Consider the following 17,712-nt stretch of genomic DNA (forward strand, 5'->3'; position numbering starts at 1 on the left):
ATGTCAGAGCTGATATCAGTTAAAACCACACTGTTGCATATTTGCACTTCACCCTTCCTAACTATGAGTGCTATGCTATGTAATCCCTTGTGATTCTGAACACATTTCAGCTGTTACACCAACATTCTGCTGCATTGATGATTAATGACATTTAGAGCTTAATTAATTTTTAGATGAGAAAAGAAGTGTATCTTAATTAAGCAATTGAATTGGAATAGATTTACATGACCTGGAACCTTTTTCAAAAAATTTCAGAACTGTGTAATCTTTAATGGGTTTAAATAGAAGAAAACAGGTAAGATTTCTAGCATCATTTATTTCTCTAACACCTTCCCTCTGTGTGTTTCATTTTGTTTGTTTAATAAGTTCCTAGGGCCACCGGAAGCTGTTTTGGTGGTTACAGGAATGATTTATATAAAAAGTTACAAGGTAATGAACTGATACAAATCAAGACTGAAATATCAGTGCCTATCTTCAGCAGCTAAACTACAAACTAAGATTCAAATGAATCATGATCTGTTGTGAAATTAAAATAACCATCAATTCATAAGGTAATTTCTGATGACATGATACTTACAGCATGAAGATGAAGAAATGAGAGAAGATAATCTGTGCGTTACCATCAGGATAGCAGTAGTTAAGTTTTCTAACCTCTCCTAGTCCCTAAATTGGAAATCATTTTCTAAGATACCTCAGCTAGGTCCCCTGGTTTAGCAAAGAACTCCTTGAAGGTAAAAATATCAGAGGATGAGAGTCATTAAAAGTTCTTGACGTTTATGATCCACCCTGGTAACACCACTCCCCTCACCCGAATGGGACACCCTCCGAGTTTTTTCAGAGGCTCTCAGTACTGGTACCGGTTAAAATGAATGTCTGTACTTCCTCAGCACGGAACTAAGGAGCAGGGTTAATAGATGAAAGGGCGGATGGAAGGGAGGCTGGGGAGTTGGTCAGACCCGCAGGCGGACACACAGCTTCTTGCCATCTGTCTCTCTTCGCCTCGCGTGAGTCCCAATAGCTGAGGCCACTTCCTGGCACGTCCGCTTATTAAATTATTTTATGGGGACGACGCGAGCGCCTGCAGCCAACCGAGCCAGTTGCATCCTTGACGGGAATTGGCTGAGGCGAGTGGGACAAAGCCACTCGCAGCTAGTCGGTCCAGCGGGTGCCCCGAGAGCACCGGGCTCCACCGCGCCTTCTTCCTCTCTCGGCGGAAAATGCCCCTCGCCCACCCCGGGTCTCTCCTTCCTCGTGGGAACAGACGTCTCCGGAGGCAGCCCGGAGCGGAGCCCACCCGAGGGAAGCCCTTACCTTTCGCCGGGGGTGAGGTGGGCGGGGAGGGGGAGGGGTGGTCCTCGGGGAGGAGCAGCCGGAGGAGGTCGGGCAGGAAGTCCCCGGCTCCCGGACAGAGCAGCGCAGCCGCGGGCGCCGAGCGCGAGTGACGGCGGCGGCGGAGACGAAGACCGCGAAGCCGCGGCGGCGGCGGAGACAGACACGCCTCCTGGCGGGGGTTCCTCGCCTCTTGCTTTAAAGGCGCCGCGCTCTATTCCCCGCGGTCCCTGCACGCTCCGGGCCGCCGCGGCCACCAGGGCGCAGCGCGCGCCCCTGGACCGTAGGAGCTAAGGTGAGAAAATTCTGGGCGCCCACACACACTTTGACATCATGAACTCCCCGGCCTGGACTTCCCCACGGTAGACGCCTGCCTACTCAGATGGGGCGACTGGAAACGTGATGCTTGGTTAGGGAGTGATGCAAATCGCCAAGGGATTTGCCTGGCCCTGGGTGGTGGACAACAGGTAGAAGGAGCTCGCGCGCATTTGGTTCTGGGTGGTGGCTTTTATACTTCTCCGAAACCATAGCAACGGATCTACTCTGCTGCCAGGATTTGGGGAGCAAGCTGGTAGTCTCCAAAGTGGCCCTCTTAGTCCAACTTCTGTCATTTCCCTATGAGAAAAACGTTGACCTGCGCCTCACCCCCACCTCCACCTCAAGTGCACCCTACCAATGGGCTTCCCCCGGGTACCCGTACCCCGTTAGACCTGCCGCCGTCACGGCGCCCATCTCCCTGCCTCCATCTCTAAAAACAGAGACAATCCCGAGAGTCAGGGGCTGGGGGCAGGAGGGTCAGCGGACAGTCTCTGAGCCCGTCTGGAGCCTCAATGGCAGACGCCTACTTTCCTCTCAGGTCCCTGACCTCCCAATCCAAATAAATCGCGGAAGGAAGTTGGGTTCGAGATCTGGTTGGTCTCAGACTCAAAGACTGGCGAAACAAGCCAAGGGGGGCCTTCCAGGCCTGGCGGCCACCGGTCTAAAATCTCTAGTAGACTTATTAAATAGGCCCGAGTTGGGGAGGGGTGCCTAAATTTCCGAGACCTCGAAGCCCAGCTTCCAGGGAGGGGCCGCCGGCTGCGAGCAAACCTGGCTCCCCCTGCTTCTGAGTAGAAACGATTAGCTTCTGCAAACAATCCCCGATTTCCACTCCTCTGGGTCGGAAAAGTCAACATCTATTCAATACCGTCGCTATTTTATCCTCGGCCCTACAATATTAACTAGAGCAGAGACTTCGCAAGTTGCCCCCAGAGAAAGTTGGCAAGCAGCCGGGATTCGCTGGGAAGTTTTAAGTGAGGATGAGCGGCAGCAGGCCGGGCGCGCTGGGCCGGGAGACAGTTTTCAAACCGGCTGTGTAAGGAGGGGGCCTGGTGAGATCCCATGGAGCTGCCCTTATCCCTGGGGACACTCCAGTCTGATTCCTAAGCTCCGGAAGTAGAGAGACCCTGCACCCCCAAGGGTCTGGCTGTCTGAACTGGAGACAAGCCTGTGTCCTTTTGTTGCTTTCTTTCTTGGAGTCCTGGTGGAGTTAAGCCCTCTCTTGTCGGCTCCAGACGCAGCCTTGCGGCCCTCCACACCCTGAGGCTAGCGCCTGACTCAGCCCAGCCCTGAAGCTCTCAGAAACTTACTCCTGACAAACGTTATCTGGCTCTCAAGCAAAACCACCAGTCTACCCGGTGGGTCACCACTCTAGGCCCTCCTGTTCCCTGCATGCCTATTGCCCACGCCCAGGCAGGGAACACTCGGGTTTTAAAGAAGTTAAGGAGAGATGAGTTAGTGGCAGTGTAGTGTCCCGTTAGTCATTTAAAGATCCCTAGGGTGAAAGGGAGGCTCCCGTAATTAAGTCAACAGCGGCCTTGTTGTAGGGAGTAAATAAATAGTCAATGACTCCATTGTGCCTCCAGGAGCGGGCAGCACAGACGCGTGACCGGCTCTGGGCGCCTGGGCTCCAGCTGCTGTGACCTGCAGCCTAATGGGCTCTCGAGGTACAGCCAAGTTCAGGCCAGGCCCAGTAAAATATCCCATTCAATCCCATTGCCTCACAGGAGTAATGAAGACAACTTGTCTACTGGCCAGAGACACTTTCCTTGTCATCACAGGACTGGCCTCCCCACTTCCAGGGGAGGGAGGAGCAAAACACTGGACACAGAGTAGATTCTGCGGCAAATCCCTGGGCGGAAGGATGCAGCTTTGTTTTGTTGTGACTCTGAGAATGCAGCGTAGGGAGTGTGCCTCATCTGACTGTGATAAGCATAGCCTCTGTCATGCAGTAGGTGCTGAATGAAAGAATAAGGGATTCCTGGGCTCAGTCTCCCACTTCCACCTTGTTGTCCCCAAGACCACATTGTTTCTGAGAAGGAGAGGTGGCATCAGACAATTTCCTCTAAGTCCTATGTGTGTTCTTAGAGCCTAGTTGTAAATTTCTTTTCCAACCTGGTCTTGGATTTCTTTTCCAGAGCAAACGGGACACACTCATAAAGACAGAAATAACAGGCACTGGAAAGGGCATGAGGGGCAGGAGGAGAGAGCTGCGAGAAAAGTGAAACAAATCGAAATTATGCAAGTTGTGACAAATTCATTTTCTAAATAAAATGTTATCTGGATTCTAATGAGAAAAGCGGACTCACAGGGGAACTTTAGCCCATACACACCCATGTAAACCTTCAAAATAAATTCTCCAACACTGTAAGATCTTTTCCATAATTTATATCAGGATTTATGGAGTTAAACTTTAAGATATCAGATCCCAAGTCTCTCTGGAGAAAGTCTTTCCCAGTCATACTGAAGACCTGATCTCCTATCTTTGAGAAGGTAGCTGAGTCCCTCAGCTTAAGTTGAATGAAGGAACCACTTCTCCATCTTCCTTCTCAAGATGTTCTTAGAACATTAGCATGTCGGGGATTTTGACTCCTGAGGACTCAGCAGGGATCACTGAATTTCCAAGCTTACTACCAGGTTTTGTTTCTTTGTGTTGGTCTGTTTGTTTGAATTACATGTATTCATTCAATTGGAAGATACTGTTTGGATAATCTAGTCCGGTGTCTTCATTTTACAAGTGAGAACAGAGGAGTGAATAACTCAGGATGTGGCAGGACTGAGACTGCCTCCTAGTTGTGCAGTGCAACATCAGCCTGTCTTCTGCCATCCACCTTCAAAACTTAGAATCATATGAAGTTAGGACTGTAAGGAACTTCAAGTACTTCCACTCCATTTCAGGGTCACAGATCTTGGTATATGGGAAAAAAATGTACACTTGCGCACATAGCCTCAAAATCTTGCATACAATATAAGAGATGCACATAGCACCTGAAGCCCACTGAAGGCTTATGAGCCCCTCAACCCCAGGCTAAGAACCACCAACCTAGTCCAACAACATAATTTTTCAGATGATGAAAGTTAAACAAACATACTTACTCAAAGTCACACTGTGGGTGAAGGATAGTTCTACATCTGGATACCTGGTGTCTAGACTAAGTTCCAAGGGGAACAGTGGAAGTGTTTGGGATTTGGAGATGTACACAGCAATATGGAGATGAGAAGTGATACAGGATAACCTGGAAGCCTCAGGCTTCTTCTTGCAAAGACTGCTATATAAAGGGAGAAAAGGCAAGTGGGGGTTAAGCCTAACGATCTCCAAGGCGTATTATGGTGCTAAGGTTGTGGTCAGTGTGTGGGGTTGTTCTGGACCCCTGTTTTAACTTCTGTCTATGAAAGTGTGGGTCAGAGAAAGTCATTATTGCCAGGCTTCTGAACTCTCAAGGCTTTTGCCTGCTATTTTGTTCTGGAGGAGATATACCCCTTCATCCCTCAGAAAGGAAAAGGTGGCAGAGAGATCTAAGTACCTCCTCCAATGCACTTTCCCATCTCACTAGGCATCTAAAACATACAACTGATTCTCTTTATTCTGGATGTGACCATATCCAGACTCAACACATCAATGAGACCTCCCAGTCACCTGAAATGACTCATTCTTCTACTTTTATAGTCAGTTTATTACTTCATGTGTAAATCTATTTCCATTTAGCATCTTTCACACATAATGCATTCCAACTTTCTCAGTGTCAAAATTTGCTCACTTAGTCATTTCACTTCTGCCTGGACTCCTGAAATAGTACCAAGACCAAAGTATTCCTCAAGTACTCTACTTAGATATCTACATGTCTGTGAGCATTCCAAGGATTCTCATGCACCCTTCCTACTAATTTAAGTTTTAGGTTCTTGAGGTTCCTTTGTACGGTCTCATTTCATCTTCCTCTCTACCATTGTCCCCTCCCTTCTCCAATCTCTAACTGGCTGAGTCTATCTTCAACCCCTAGCTAATTTACTTATTTATTAATTATCTTAGCATGTATTTGTTGAATGCTTATTATGTTTTAAGGAAATGAAGACAAAACAATGAGGAAAAATGTAGGCAATATACTTTGCAAGATATTTCTAAAGGCACACAGTCACTTCTATTAGCAAGACCATGACATTCTTGCTCCTTCTTTTGTAGAAAGCACTTTTATTAAAGTTGGAATGTATTGGCACACAAGTGGCATCTAGTAGAGAGGCATTGTACTAGAAAATATTTCTTATTAGACTCCCCATCCCACCTGCAACTAAGGAGGGAAGAAACTCTGAAGATCCTTAGGCATACGGGCAGGTAGAGAGGGGGTCCCACTCTGGGTGAGATAAGGCACACAGGGACAGAAGTACATGCTTCTTCAAAAAACAGCATCTTAATTGGTCAGATCATGAAGGAACTGCCAACATAAATCCTCAGGACTATTCCCCACCTACCATTAATCTCTCCTGTTTCTTGGAAGCTTAATAAAGGGTTTCAGAGGGGAAAATATCTATTTATATAAGTCCTGTGCACGTGTGCATGCATGCTAAGTTGCTCTAGTCGTTTCTGACTCTTTGTGACCCTATGGACTGTTGCCCACTAGGCTCCTCTGTCCATGGGATTCTCCAGGCAAGAGTACTGGAGTGGGTTCAGACCCTCCTCCCAGGGATCTTCCTGACCCAGGGATCGAACCCACTTCTCTTACCTCTCCTGTGTTGGCAGGAAAGTTCTTTGCCACCAGCGCCACCTGAGAAGCCCATATAAATCCTACCCTATTCCAAAATGTTTCACATAAGATATCACATATGACTCTTTGAACAATCTTGTCAAAAGTATAGTCACTATTTTAAGGATAAAAAAACTAAAATATAGAAAGGTATGTAACTTGCCTATGGACAAACTAATAGCGAAGGCAAAACTAGGATTCACAACTTTGTAGTTTATTGTTCTTGCTGGTCCAAGAGAAGAGGCAGGCAGAACAAAGCAGTATCTGCCCAGTTCTCTCTTATCCCAAGGGTTTCAGATGTTGTTACTAAGCTGTGAGGGGTAAAGCCCAACAGTTTAGGCTGGGAATATGGAGGGCTAGAGAATACGCAGCAACTCAGATTGAGTAGATCTGCTTCCTCAGCAACCCCCTGAGTGAAGGATTCATCCGGAGCCAGAAACCAGAAGCAGCTGCCTCTCAGAGGGGAAGCCAGCTTAAAAGCAAGCAGAGGGCATTTCTCAGCCTTTGTTAGAGTCCAAGAAAAAGACCCAGAATTTGATCTGATCCCTTAAGAGTGTTCTCAACAGAAACTAAAGGCTGTCCTTTGCCAAGAGAGTAGTTCTTGCAATAAGTGAGAATTAAAGATATAGACACTTCTAGTAATAACCATTTGTGCTTAATGATAATACCTTCCTAGCTGTTCCCTCTGTGAAAGAAGTTATACCTGCCAGAGCTTATATGAACTTTCTGACTATATAGCAGTCCAGCACTCTCCAAGAACATCGTGTTCCTGGGTTGTTCCAATGATAGGATACTTGTATATTTGCTTATATTCAAGCAAACTTTGTAAACTAGGTTCAGAATGTTGAATAGGGCTTTATATTTAATTTTCATTCTGCAGTAAAACATTCTGATTGACTCAGTTCATCATAAAAGAAGTTGTTAGATACAGAATTATTGTTTTCTGTAACGGGCCCTGCCTAGAGAGGTCATCCAGGCTGTAGAAAGCTGTTATAGAGGAACTGACCAGGGTCCCAATAGATTTTTCCTCTTCTACTTTAATGTAGTGATGCTAATTAGCAGCTTTTGAATCTCTTATTGCAGGTGAGCCCAGCTTCAAGGGCTGACATTCATTAAGAATATGGACATGGCTGACCTCCTACCTTTCACATTCCTTCCAACCAAAGGATCACACAGACTGTTGGATCGAATTGTTGGGATTGTTTGGACATGCACTGTAGGAGAACAGAGGTAATAGAATTCGGTTTTTAGGATCTGTAAATTATATGGTTTTTAATTCTGTAAATTAAGCTTAAAATGGAAGGAAAATAGACTAGAGGCTAGGATCAAAATGTAGGTCCAAACTCAGTATACAAATGGAAAGTGTGAGAATTGGAAAATAAACTTATTTTGCAATCTATTGCACCAGCAACTTTTACTGTATTAAGATAACTGTCTCGATCTGCTTCCAGATCAGTGACCCTTTGTAAATATACATGAAATTTGAGTACAAAGAGATGAACAGCAATGCATCACTTAACTGTATCAATATTTTATGTAGTTGATCATGTAAGAATCAGAAGCTGATTTAGTCTTCTCTGTGGACTGTAGGGACTAAGGGTCTGTTGACCATATTTCTACTTCACAAACAGAGCTATCCAGCCAAGACTTGCTTACAAACTGGAAATGTGCTCAAACACACTGTCCCTGATATTCTGCTTGCTATTCTAGGCTGACAAATTGCTAACTTTCTATGATACTAGATACATATATACTGTAATTAGGAAAACAGAAGAAAAGAATCTGTGATATGGAAACACTTCTGATGATAGCTGATAATTAAAATTGCTATTTTGGGGGATAAAACAGAAGAAATGTAGTAATTTCTATAATATTTTCCACTATTCACTAATTTTAAATTAAGACATAGATTTCATGTTTACATGTACTTTACTGTATCTATTTCACTACAATAAGGGACTTCAGAGTCAAGGTCCAAGTGTCAGAAACCAAAATTGTTGGAAAATGGTCTCAGCCATAAGGGAGGAGAATCTAGAATTTGCAAATATTTTTCATTTATTTCTCCTCATTCTATACTTATAATAACCATTAAAGAGAGTTACCACTTCCCAGGTGGCTCAGTTCAGTTCAGTTGCTCAGTCATGTCTGACTCTTTGTGACCCCGTGGACTGCAGTAGGCCAAGCTTCCCTGTCCATCACCAACTCCCGGAGTTTGCTCAAACTCATGTCCATCAAGTCGGTGATGCCAGCCAACCATCTCATCCTCTGTCATCCCCTTCTCCTCCTGCTTTCAATCTTTCCCAGCATCAGGGTCTTTTCAAATGAGTCAATTCTTCCATCAGGTGGCCAAAGTATTGAAGCTTCAGCTTCAGCATCAGTCCTTCCAATGAATATTCAGGACTGATTTCCTTTAGGATTGACTGGTTTGATCTCCATGCAGTCCAAGGGACTCTCATGATCTGATTCTTACATGATCCCAAGTGGCTCAGTGGTAAAGAATACTCCTGCCAATGCAGGAGGTGCAGTAGACATGGGTTGGATCCCTGGCTGGGTTGGGAAGATCCCCTGGAGAAGGAAATGGCAACCCACTCAGGTATTCTTGACTGAAAAACTCCCATGGTCAGAGGAGCCTGGTGGGCTATAGTCCATGGGGTTGCAAAGAGTCCGACGTGATTGAGCAGGCACAAAAACAATCACAGGATATATTCTCCTCATTTTTACAAATGAGGAGCAAAAGTTTTAGAACAATTGTATGCATAGCAAAAACAACACTCAACTAAGAGTTCTACCAGCTGAACCTCTATTTAAATATAATGTCTTTGTAACTCAGTTAATTCCTATATGCTTCTGTCTACTTATTTGTAAACTCTGGAGGAGGGATTTATTAATATTTTGAAATCTACGAGGAGATTAAATTTTTAAAAACTTGATAGTTTCTTGACAGACCCAGGATCACATCCTAGTCACTGGTGAAATGGGAGCAGTACCCAGGCCTCCAGAGTTTGACCATTATCCAGATGATGAAATGTTTCTGAAATAAAAAACTGAGCTGCAAAAAAATATAGTTCTTTGCTTTTATCTTTTATTCAAAATCATCAGAAATATGCAGAACTCATAATATATCTTGAAAACAAACATTTCTATAAAAAGAGATAAATTTTGTTCATTTAGCAAAAATCACTAAAAACACTAATTTAATAATTTGTGTCTAAAATTAATGTGTACAGGAAGTGGTACCATAATAATTTTTATAAATATCACCCCGATTAAACTCATTTAGCACTTGGACCCAAGTAATAAACATTTCTAGAGAAAATCATAGAACTTGGATATATGGGTTGAATAGTGTCTCCCTAAAATTCATATCTGGCACCCCACTCCAGTACTCTTGCCTGGAAAATCCCATGAACGGAGGAGCCTGGCGGGCTGCAGTCCATGGGGTCACTGAGTCGGACACGACTGAGCGACTCCACTTTCACTTTTCACTTTCATGCCCTGGAGAAGGAAATGGCAACCCACTCCAGTACTTTTGCCTGGAGAATCCCAGGGATGGGGGAGCCTGGTGGGCTGCCGTCTATGGGGTCGCACAGAGTCGGACACAACTGACGCGACTTAGCAGTAGCAGTAGCAAAATTCATATCTACCTAGAACTGTGAATGTGACCTTATTTAGAAAAAGTCTTTGTATGTGCTATCAAGTTGAGATTTACTAAAGAAGTCTTACTATCCCACAAGTATTTTGAAAAATGTAAATAATTTAATTGTAAAAATTATAATTTCTAACATCTAAAGCACCACATTATATAGTATACTATGGATCACATATTTTTTTGTGTCCATGCATAATTACTAGCTAAAATATTACAAAATTATTTCCCCAAACTTATAAACTTTAAAACTGATTATTTCTTCTGAGATAGAATTTAATAATTAGATACAAGGAATGAGCATTGCAGATGGTCAAGTTTCGTAAGTAAGCCTCTGTTTTGCTAGTGACTGGACAATTCTAGAAGATAGTGATTCCATCTGACTGTGCTCAGAAGAGCCAGGGCTTTTAATGCATACATCAGCAGTGCATTGGCCCCTTTGCTGTCACTAAGACAAAATTATTGGAACAGCTCTTATATTCTAATTATTTCTCCTTTTTCCCAAGATTATTCATTTATCACTGTGTAACCCTGGCAGGAGTTCCATATTCAAGTTTCCCATATAAAATCTGATGGCGAACGTACAGTATTACTGGGTTTTTTTTTGTTCTTGTACTCATTTTAAGATTGAAGAAGATTAAAAAAATAAAAAATCTTTGTTAAATATTGAGTTGGCTAAAAAGTTCATCCTGTTTTTTCCATTCCATCTTATGGGAAAATTCAAACTTTTGCCCAACCCACTACATGTTGTATGGAGACACTCCAATAGGTGTTTTGCATGTTTATCTCACTAAATCTGCCTAAAGCAATCCTGCAAAGATGGCATAGAGACTGGTATTGAAGGGTATTCAGTTCCTCAGTCTACTCATGATTGTTGTGCATAGTTTTGCTTACTTCTGAAGTTAAGACTCTTTCACTCTACTCCCTAGGAGTGACTTTAATAAGAAAGAAATACCATTTTGAAAATGAAAGGTACTAGGTGGATAGGAGGCCTTCTCCTGGCCAAGTGTATATTTTGATAATATGCTTGGTTTCACATCAGTACCATCAGTGCATCTTCAAAATAGTGTTACCCTATTTTCTATAAAAGTAGTTTTTTTCCAGAAGGACAACTCTGAAACATTTTGAAACTGAACTAATTTTCAAGGCTTTATCTCGCATATTGTTGAAATGTCTTATTTATATGTCAGTTTTCCTACAGTGTTTCATGCAGAAAACAAATAAAACAATTGCTGATTCTTGTATTTTCCTGGTTGACATAGCTTTTAAACAGAAAAGAATCCTAACTTTCAACTCCACTGACCCTATGAAAACTCTTCAAGTTCAAAACTTGATTTTAAGTTTGACACTTTCTATTGCCTGCAATAGAATAGGTGAGGGAAATCTAAGATTAGACTGTCAAGTGTGGAAAAGAAAGATATCATTGATAGAAAAAGGAGATGTGTACCCCCAGTTCACTTCTCTGCAAAATGAGATATTCTTAAAGATTGAAGAGCATTGAAGAAAAAAAAATCTAAGACTGTGGTTAAAGTCCTCCTGTATATTTAACATGTTGATTAATTTATATACATCTATCTATTCCTTAATGTAGAATTGGAACACATGATCTCAATATAAAACAAAATAACTGAAATCTGAAACTTAACAGAAAAAAAGTAAAGTTATATTTACAGAAGAATGCATAGTGTTTCCTAATAATAAAAAAAAGAATATTTCATAGTATGTATGGGTGCTTGTTACAAGCACATAATAAACTTCTGCATCTACTTCTTAACCTTCTCTGTCTCTCTTAAGAGTACACAGACATACACTGATTTTTCTGTTTGTCAAAGAAAGTACTACAGTTTCTAAAGCTGCCCATTGAGTGGTTCTGAGCCATAGCCAAAAGCTATTTCAAAATGAGGACAGATTTCTTTTCTCCCTGGGGACAGACAGCATGCTGCTTCCTCAGCCCTGCATTCTAAGCCTTTTCTCCCTCAGATCTTGTTTAGTTCTAGGTGTAAAAAGACACTTCTTCCACTATTAAAATGCTAACAGCAATCAAGTTGGGAGTATGTCCATTTTTCATTCATTTCATGTTAAATTAAATCATCTGTAGTTCTATAACAATGAATTCGGCCATACACTTACAGAGAAACAAAGAAAGATTTCAACTACTCCTTTGGAAAAGAAACAACTACCAAATTGTTCTCAGATATGGGTTAAGAACAGGTTATTGTGAGTATACTCAAACATAATTATGACATACATTCATAAAATCCTGGCACTGTCTCCACTCTCATCAAAGAGGGAGCAAAGAGGTTGCTTTAGATATCAGTGGTTAAAGCCATCTCCTTTGCCTGACCCATCACTGTGCTTTCTCAAGTCCGCCTTCCCCCTCCATCGTATTTTCATCTGTTAAACAACAATGCATTTTGTTACCATTGCAGTATTTCCCCAATATAGCGCCTTTTCATATTTCCATAGAGCTTGAACAACCTGCAGATGAATTCTCACAACATCCTTTCAGACTTCCCATGTGGATTCAAACACAATATGCAATTATGTCATTTATATCAGTACAGGGAAACTAAGAAAGGTTAATGTTCCAGTGCTTTTAACGGAGTTCTTTCTGCATCATACCATTTTATTTCTCTGTGAGGAAAAAAAAGTACAATTACAGATGGTGATAAAAGAACTGAACCAAATAGGCCTGGATCATGTTAATGATATTGAGTCAAGCCTTGGCTCTCAGAAATATCCCTGACTTGCTACATTATAGGCACCCATGAAGCTACCAGCTTTCTTCCTCACTGTTTGGATTTTCTCCTGTTTAACTTTCAGGATGTGAGGGGGAGAGAGAGAAGGGAAAGTAATATGTTTTGCATGCAAATCATTTGTTTTATAAAGAAAAACAGTGTTAATTTATAAGTTTCAAAATTTTCTAACATTAATCCCATTTTGAAATGAAAATAAGAAAAAAATATTTTAATAACTTACCTTAACTAATATGTTAGTGGTTTTGTTAAAAATATTTTAATAACTACTATGTTAGTGGGTTTTTTTTTGTACCTTAACTACTAATAGTAATCCCATTTTGAAAATAAAATAAGAAAAACATATTTTAATAACTTACCTAATATATTAGTCTTTTGGTGTACACACACACGTGTGTGTTTGTGAATTTTTTTTATTAGATTCACTTGGCCATTGCATATTTCTCTCCCCAGGGGCAAGATTCCAGTTTGCTGCTTAGAAGATGCTTGAGTTTTGCCAAGGGCAAATGCATAAATATTTCTATAGCATTACTGCTATTCCCTGCCTGTCAACTGGCAAGGGCTCTGGCAAGGATAAGACTTCACACAAGGGAAGGCCAACCAAACTGGTGGGTTTAGCAGAAGCCAGGGACCTACCCAAGGACAGCTGTCAATGAGATACCAAGCTATGCAGTAAAAAGGAACATGGATCTAAGATGAGATGAATGAGTAAAAAGAGGAAGGCTGACAGAGCTCAAGTTCTGAGGACCAAGATCTTAGAAGCAGAGATGGAGACTCTGGCACTTGAAGAGAGAACACTTGGGGCTGAATCTAGCCATAAAGAGACCTGCAGTCAAGAGTAGGAATCCAGACAATTATAGATGGTACCCTCTTCAGCACAAAAAAGAAATGAACTGTCTATGAAAAGACCTGGAGGAGTGGTGATGCTTTTGAAATGTGTACAAATATCAAATCACAGGAATGAACAGAATGCTGTAGGTCAATTATACCTCAGAAACAAACTTGTAGAAAATGAAAGTAGATTTATGAGGCAGGGGGGAAAGGGAAGGGGAACTGGATGAAGGTAGTCAAAGGGTCCAAATTTCCAGTTATAAGATAAATAAATACTAAGGATGTAATGTACAACATGATAAATATAATTAACACTACTGTATATTATATGTGAAAGTTGTTGAGGGAATAAGTCCTAAGGGTTCTCATCACGAGGAAAAAAAAATTTTTTTTCTATTTCTGTAAATTTACATCTGTTTGAGATGATGAAGTTTCACTAAACTTATTGTGGCAATCATTTCATGATTTTGTGTGATACTATAATGGTGGAGATGTGTCATGACATGTTTGTCAAAGCCCATAGAATGTACAAAACCAGGAGTAAAGCCCAAGGCAAGTGTGAACTTTGGATGATTATAATGTGTCAGTGCAGGTTTATCAGTTGTAACAAATGTGTCACTCTGATGGGGGAGGTTGATGATGAGGGTAGCTGTGTGTGTGTAGAGGGTCAGGGAGTATATAGGACCTCTGTAGTTTCTGCTCAATTTTCCTATTACCTAAAATTGCTCTAAAAAACAAAATCTCTTAAAAAAAATATGGTGCCATTAAGGTCAGAAGAGAACCAGCAGCAAGGCTGCTTCAGCATTGAACCAGAACACCAGACAAAAAAGAGTCCAGAGCACGCCTTGCTCTCCAGGGCCAGGCGCAACTTCAGGGACAAAGAGACATGACTGAACCTAGAGTTGTATGACACTGTGGACTGAATTGTGTCCTCCCAAAGTTCATATTTTGAAACTCGAACACCTCCTGTGATGTCATTTGCAGATTATACTTAAAAAAAAAATTATTTGGCTGTAACAGGTCTCAGCTTCAGCAGGCAGGATCTTTAGTTGTGGCATATGGGATCTAGTTCCTTGACCAGGGATCGAACCTAGGCCCCTTGCACTGGGAGTGCAGAGTCTTAGCCACTGGATCACCAGGAAAGTCCCCCTGAAGACTGGACTTTTTAGGAGATAATTATGTTTGGATGAGGTCATGAGAGCCCTCATGATAGGATTCATGTCCTTATAAGGAGACACAGAGCTAACCCTCTCTTTCTCTCTCATGTGAGGACACAGGCTGTTCGAAAGCCGGGAAGAGTTTTCACCAGAACCCAACTATACTGCCACAGTGACCTCAGACTTCCAGCATCCAAAACAATGAGAAAATAAATCATTGTTAAAGTCATCCAATATATAGTATTTTGTCATGGCAACTTTAGCCAACAAAAACATGTGATATCATTCAGGTCCCACTTCTCCTGAACCAACGTTTCTAAAGACCAATATAAACGGGGAGGGGGATAGGGAAACATAATCACTGCTTCTGTTTAATCATGTGTGTTTGTCCAATAGGCACAGCTATCCAGACAGAGAGCACGTGAAGGAGAGGGAAGGGCTTTCTCTGAGAGGTAGCTGAAATGAAGGGTGGGGGACTTGATTCTGTGGTTAAGTTAGGATTTTCCTTCTTGGTGGGAAGTCTCACTATTTACAAGGTTATAACCAACTTTCTATTAAAAGTAAGAATTAGGGGAGAAGGAAGGGTGGGAAATCAGGTAGGAAAATGCCCTCCTGGTGGCTGCCCTCCTGGTGTAGTGCTTCCCTTACTTGGAACTAAATGCCCTGACAAGCTCAGTATAAATGGATGGATATGCTGTGTTGTGCTTAGTTGCTCAGTCGTGTCTGAATCTTTGCAACCCCATGGACTGTAGCCCACTAGGCCCCTCTGTCCATGGGATTTTTCCAGGTGAGAATACTGGAGTGGGTTGCCATGCCCTCCTCCAGGGGATCTTCCCAACCCAGGGATTGAACCTGGGTCTCCCGCATTGCAGACGGATTCTTTACAGTCTGAGCCACAAGGGAAGCCCATAAATGGATGGATAGCTCTACCTTAAAAGAAAAAGTTCTTGTTGCTTGGGCCTCCATTTATAACACTAAGCAGAGTAGTATTTTAATGTTTTAATGTAGAAACAAAAAAAGTATTTATATGGATATGAAGATAAATGTGTATTTTTTTTTTTTTCATTAAGAGAAAAATATCATTCTGGTCACAGGGAGTCAAATTTGGGGTGAGTAGTCTGGGTAGAAATAAGCATCTTCTTTTGGGTGGGGGTAGGGGAGGTAGTGCTTGAAAATTTGGCTATTTGGGGCTGTTTTTCCCTCATTACCACTTCAGGGCTTCTGTGTGCCCTCTCACCCTCTGGGGAGACTGATACTGGTTGGTTTAACAAGTGGAAGCCCATGATAGAAGTAGTAGTCACCTGAGTCCTGGAGCTTTGATTTAAAAGACACACATATACACACAGGGGTTTGGACATATGTTGGCTGGTCAGCTTGAATATGTTACTAATAAGAGAGCATAGGGGTTATTTACTGGTGGGATTAGCATGTCACTGAAGCAGGTCATTTGACATATTAAAAAACTTTTAAAGCCAAACAGAAGTTTAGATTTTAATCATATCTGTAGGGTTTCTAAGTGTTTGTTTCTCAGAATGGCTTGTTTGCTTCAGTTGTCTCCTTCCCATCTCTGGTCTTGGAAGAAATGGGAACAGGATTGGAGTCAAAACACTTGTAATTTTGTATTCTGCTATCTATTCCCTGAGTGTGAGACAGTCAGTTCCTTTGTTAAGATTCCTGAGGAGTTCTTTTTTTCTTTGATAATAAAATGAAACACTACCTCATCCCTACATTACCCCAATTGTTTCTGGCTGTTTTTGTGTTGGCTCCAGCAGGCAGACTATGGTTTTCTCAGACAATTTCTAATTACCATGTACAGTATGTTCAGAGTTAGGTAACTCCTCACTGTAAACAAACTGTGTTCCCTGTCAAGAGCAGCTCTAATAAATCAATCTAACACATTAATAACTAAATTCAATTTGTATATTGCCAATTTTGACCAAACTCTTCAATCTTTGCAACCTTCTAAGCCTTTCTATCTTTGCTTCATAGTTAGATGCATTTAAATCTTTTACTAGGCACAGAAGAAACTGCTAAAGGCAAGAAAACATATTTAGATGTCTACAATCCAACTTGCTTTGTGAATAAGTACTACGTTACTTTGAATGAATACCAAGTCGTGTCTGACTCTTTGAAACCCATGGACTGCAGCACCCCACACTTCCCTGTCCTTCACCATCTACTGGAGCTTGCTCAAACTCATGTCCATTGAGTCAGTGATGCCATCCAACCATCTTATACTCTGTCGCCCCCTTCTCCTCTTGCCCTCAATCTTTCCCAGCATCAGGGTCTTTTCCAGTGATTTGGCTCTTTTCATTAGGTGGCCAAATTATTGGAGCTTTAGCATCAGTCTTTCCAATGAATATTCAGGGTTGATTTCATTTAGGATTGACTGTTTTATCTCCTTGCTGTCCAAGGGACTCTCAAGAGTCTTGTCCAGCATCACAGTTCAAAGGCATCAATTCTTGACTGGAGAACAACAAAAATATAGAAGATATGAAAAATCTTTAAGAATATAAAAAGTAACTAAGGTGGTGAGTGTACCAACAAGTCCTATCGGCCCTGTTAAGTGAAAAGGCAATGGAAAATAGAGGAAATATAGATAAATATGATGCATAAATATTTTAGTTTTTAAAAACCCCATCACTAAAATCATCTCAAACAAGAGTTGCCCTTTGGCTTTTCCATTCTTGTGTTTGTTGAATAGTTCCACACTCATCAGAGCCATTTCCCATGTACTCTGACTCTTACATCTAGAATAACACAGCCTCATTTTCAATTTATATTCAAAGGCGCCCTAGTGTTCTTTTTTTCCCTCTTCCTTCAAGGGACAATTACTAGAACCTGGTGAAGTGCCCCATAACAGCACACTGAAGCTTAGTGAAGGGTCAAAGATAAAGGTTTCCCCAGCCCTTCTTGGCTCAATGGTCAGAGCGTGAAGG

General features: G+C 41.8%; 2 protein-coding genes across 9 annotated transcripts in view; one reads left to right on the forward strand and one right to left on the reverse strand.

Annotated features, from left to right (window-relative positions):
* Window positions 1-17,712, reverse strand: part of GRIK2 (glutamate ionotropic receptor kainate type subunit 2) — an 840,407-nt gene that overhangs the window by 700,359 nt on the left and 122,336 nt on the right. The window contains exon 1 of one of the 8 annotated variants that reach the window (XM_081530943.1): window positions 1,312-1,502. The exons of the other annotated variants lie outside the window; for them this stretch is intronic. The gene's annotated coding sequence lies outside the window, so the exon portion shown is untranslated. Of the gene's footprint in view, window positions 1-1,311; window positions 1,503-17,712 lie in introns of those variants that run through there. 8 annotated transcript variants of the gene reach the window in all.
* On the forward strand, window positions 118-16,505 carry LOC145522002 (uncharacterized). Its single transcript, XM_081530950.1, has 3 exons — window positions 118-1,624; window positions 7,467-7,613; window positions 13,239-16,505. Exon 1 carries the CDS (start codon window positions 1,060-1,062, stop codon window positions 1,621-1,623), a length of 564 nt encoding a protein of 187 aa, XP_081387076.1. The 5' UTR covers window positions 118-1,059; the 3' UTR covers window position 1,624; window positions 7,467-7,613; window positions 13,239-16,505.

Source organism: Giraffa tippelskirchi, chromosome 9 (assembly GCF_054371585.1).
Source record: "Giraffa tippelskirchi isolate mGirTip1 chromosome 9, T2T-mGirTip1v1.2.pri, whole genome shotgun sequence".
In the NCBI taxonomy this organism is placed as follows: Eukaryota; Metazoa; Chordata; class Mammalia; order Artiodactyla; family Giraffidae; genus Giraffa; species Giraffa tippelskirchi.

Coding starts and splice junctions, on each gene's coding strand:
- LOC145522002 (XM_081530950.1), top strand. CDS start 1,060: ATGGGGACGACGCGAGCGCCTGCAGCCAACCGAGCCAGTTGCATCCTT.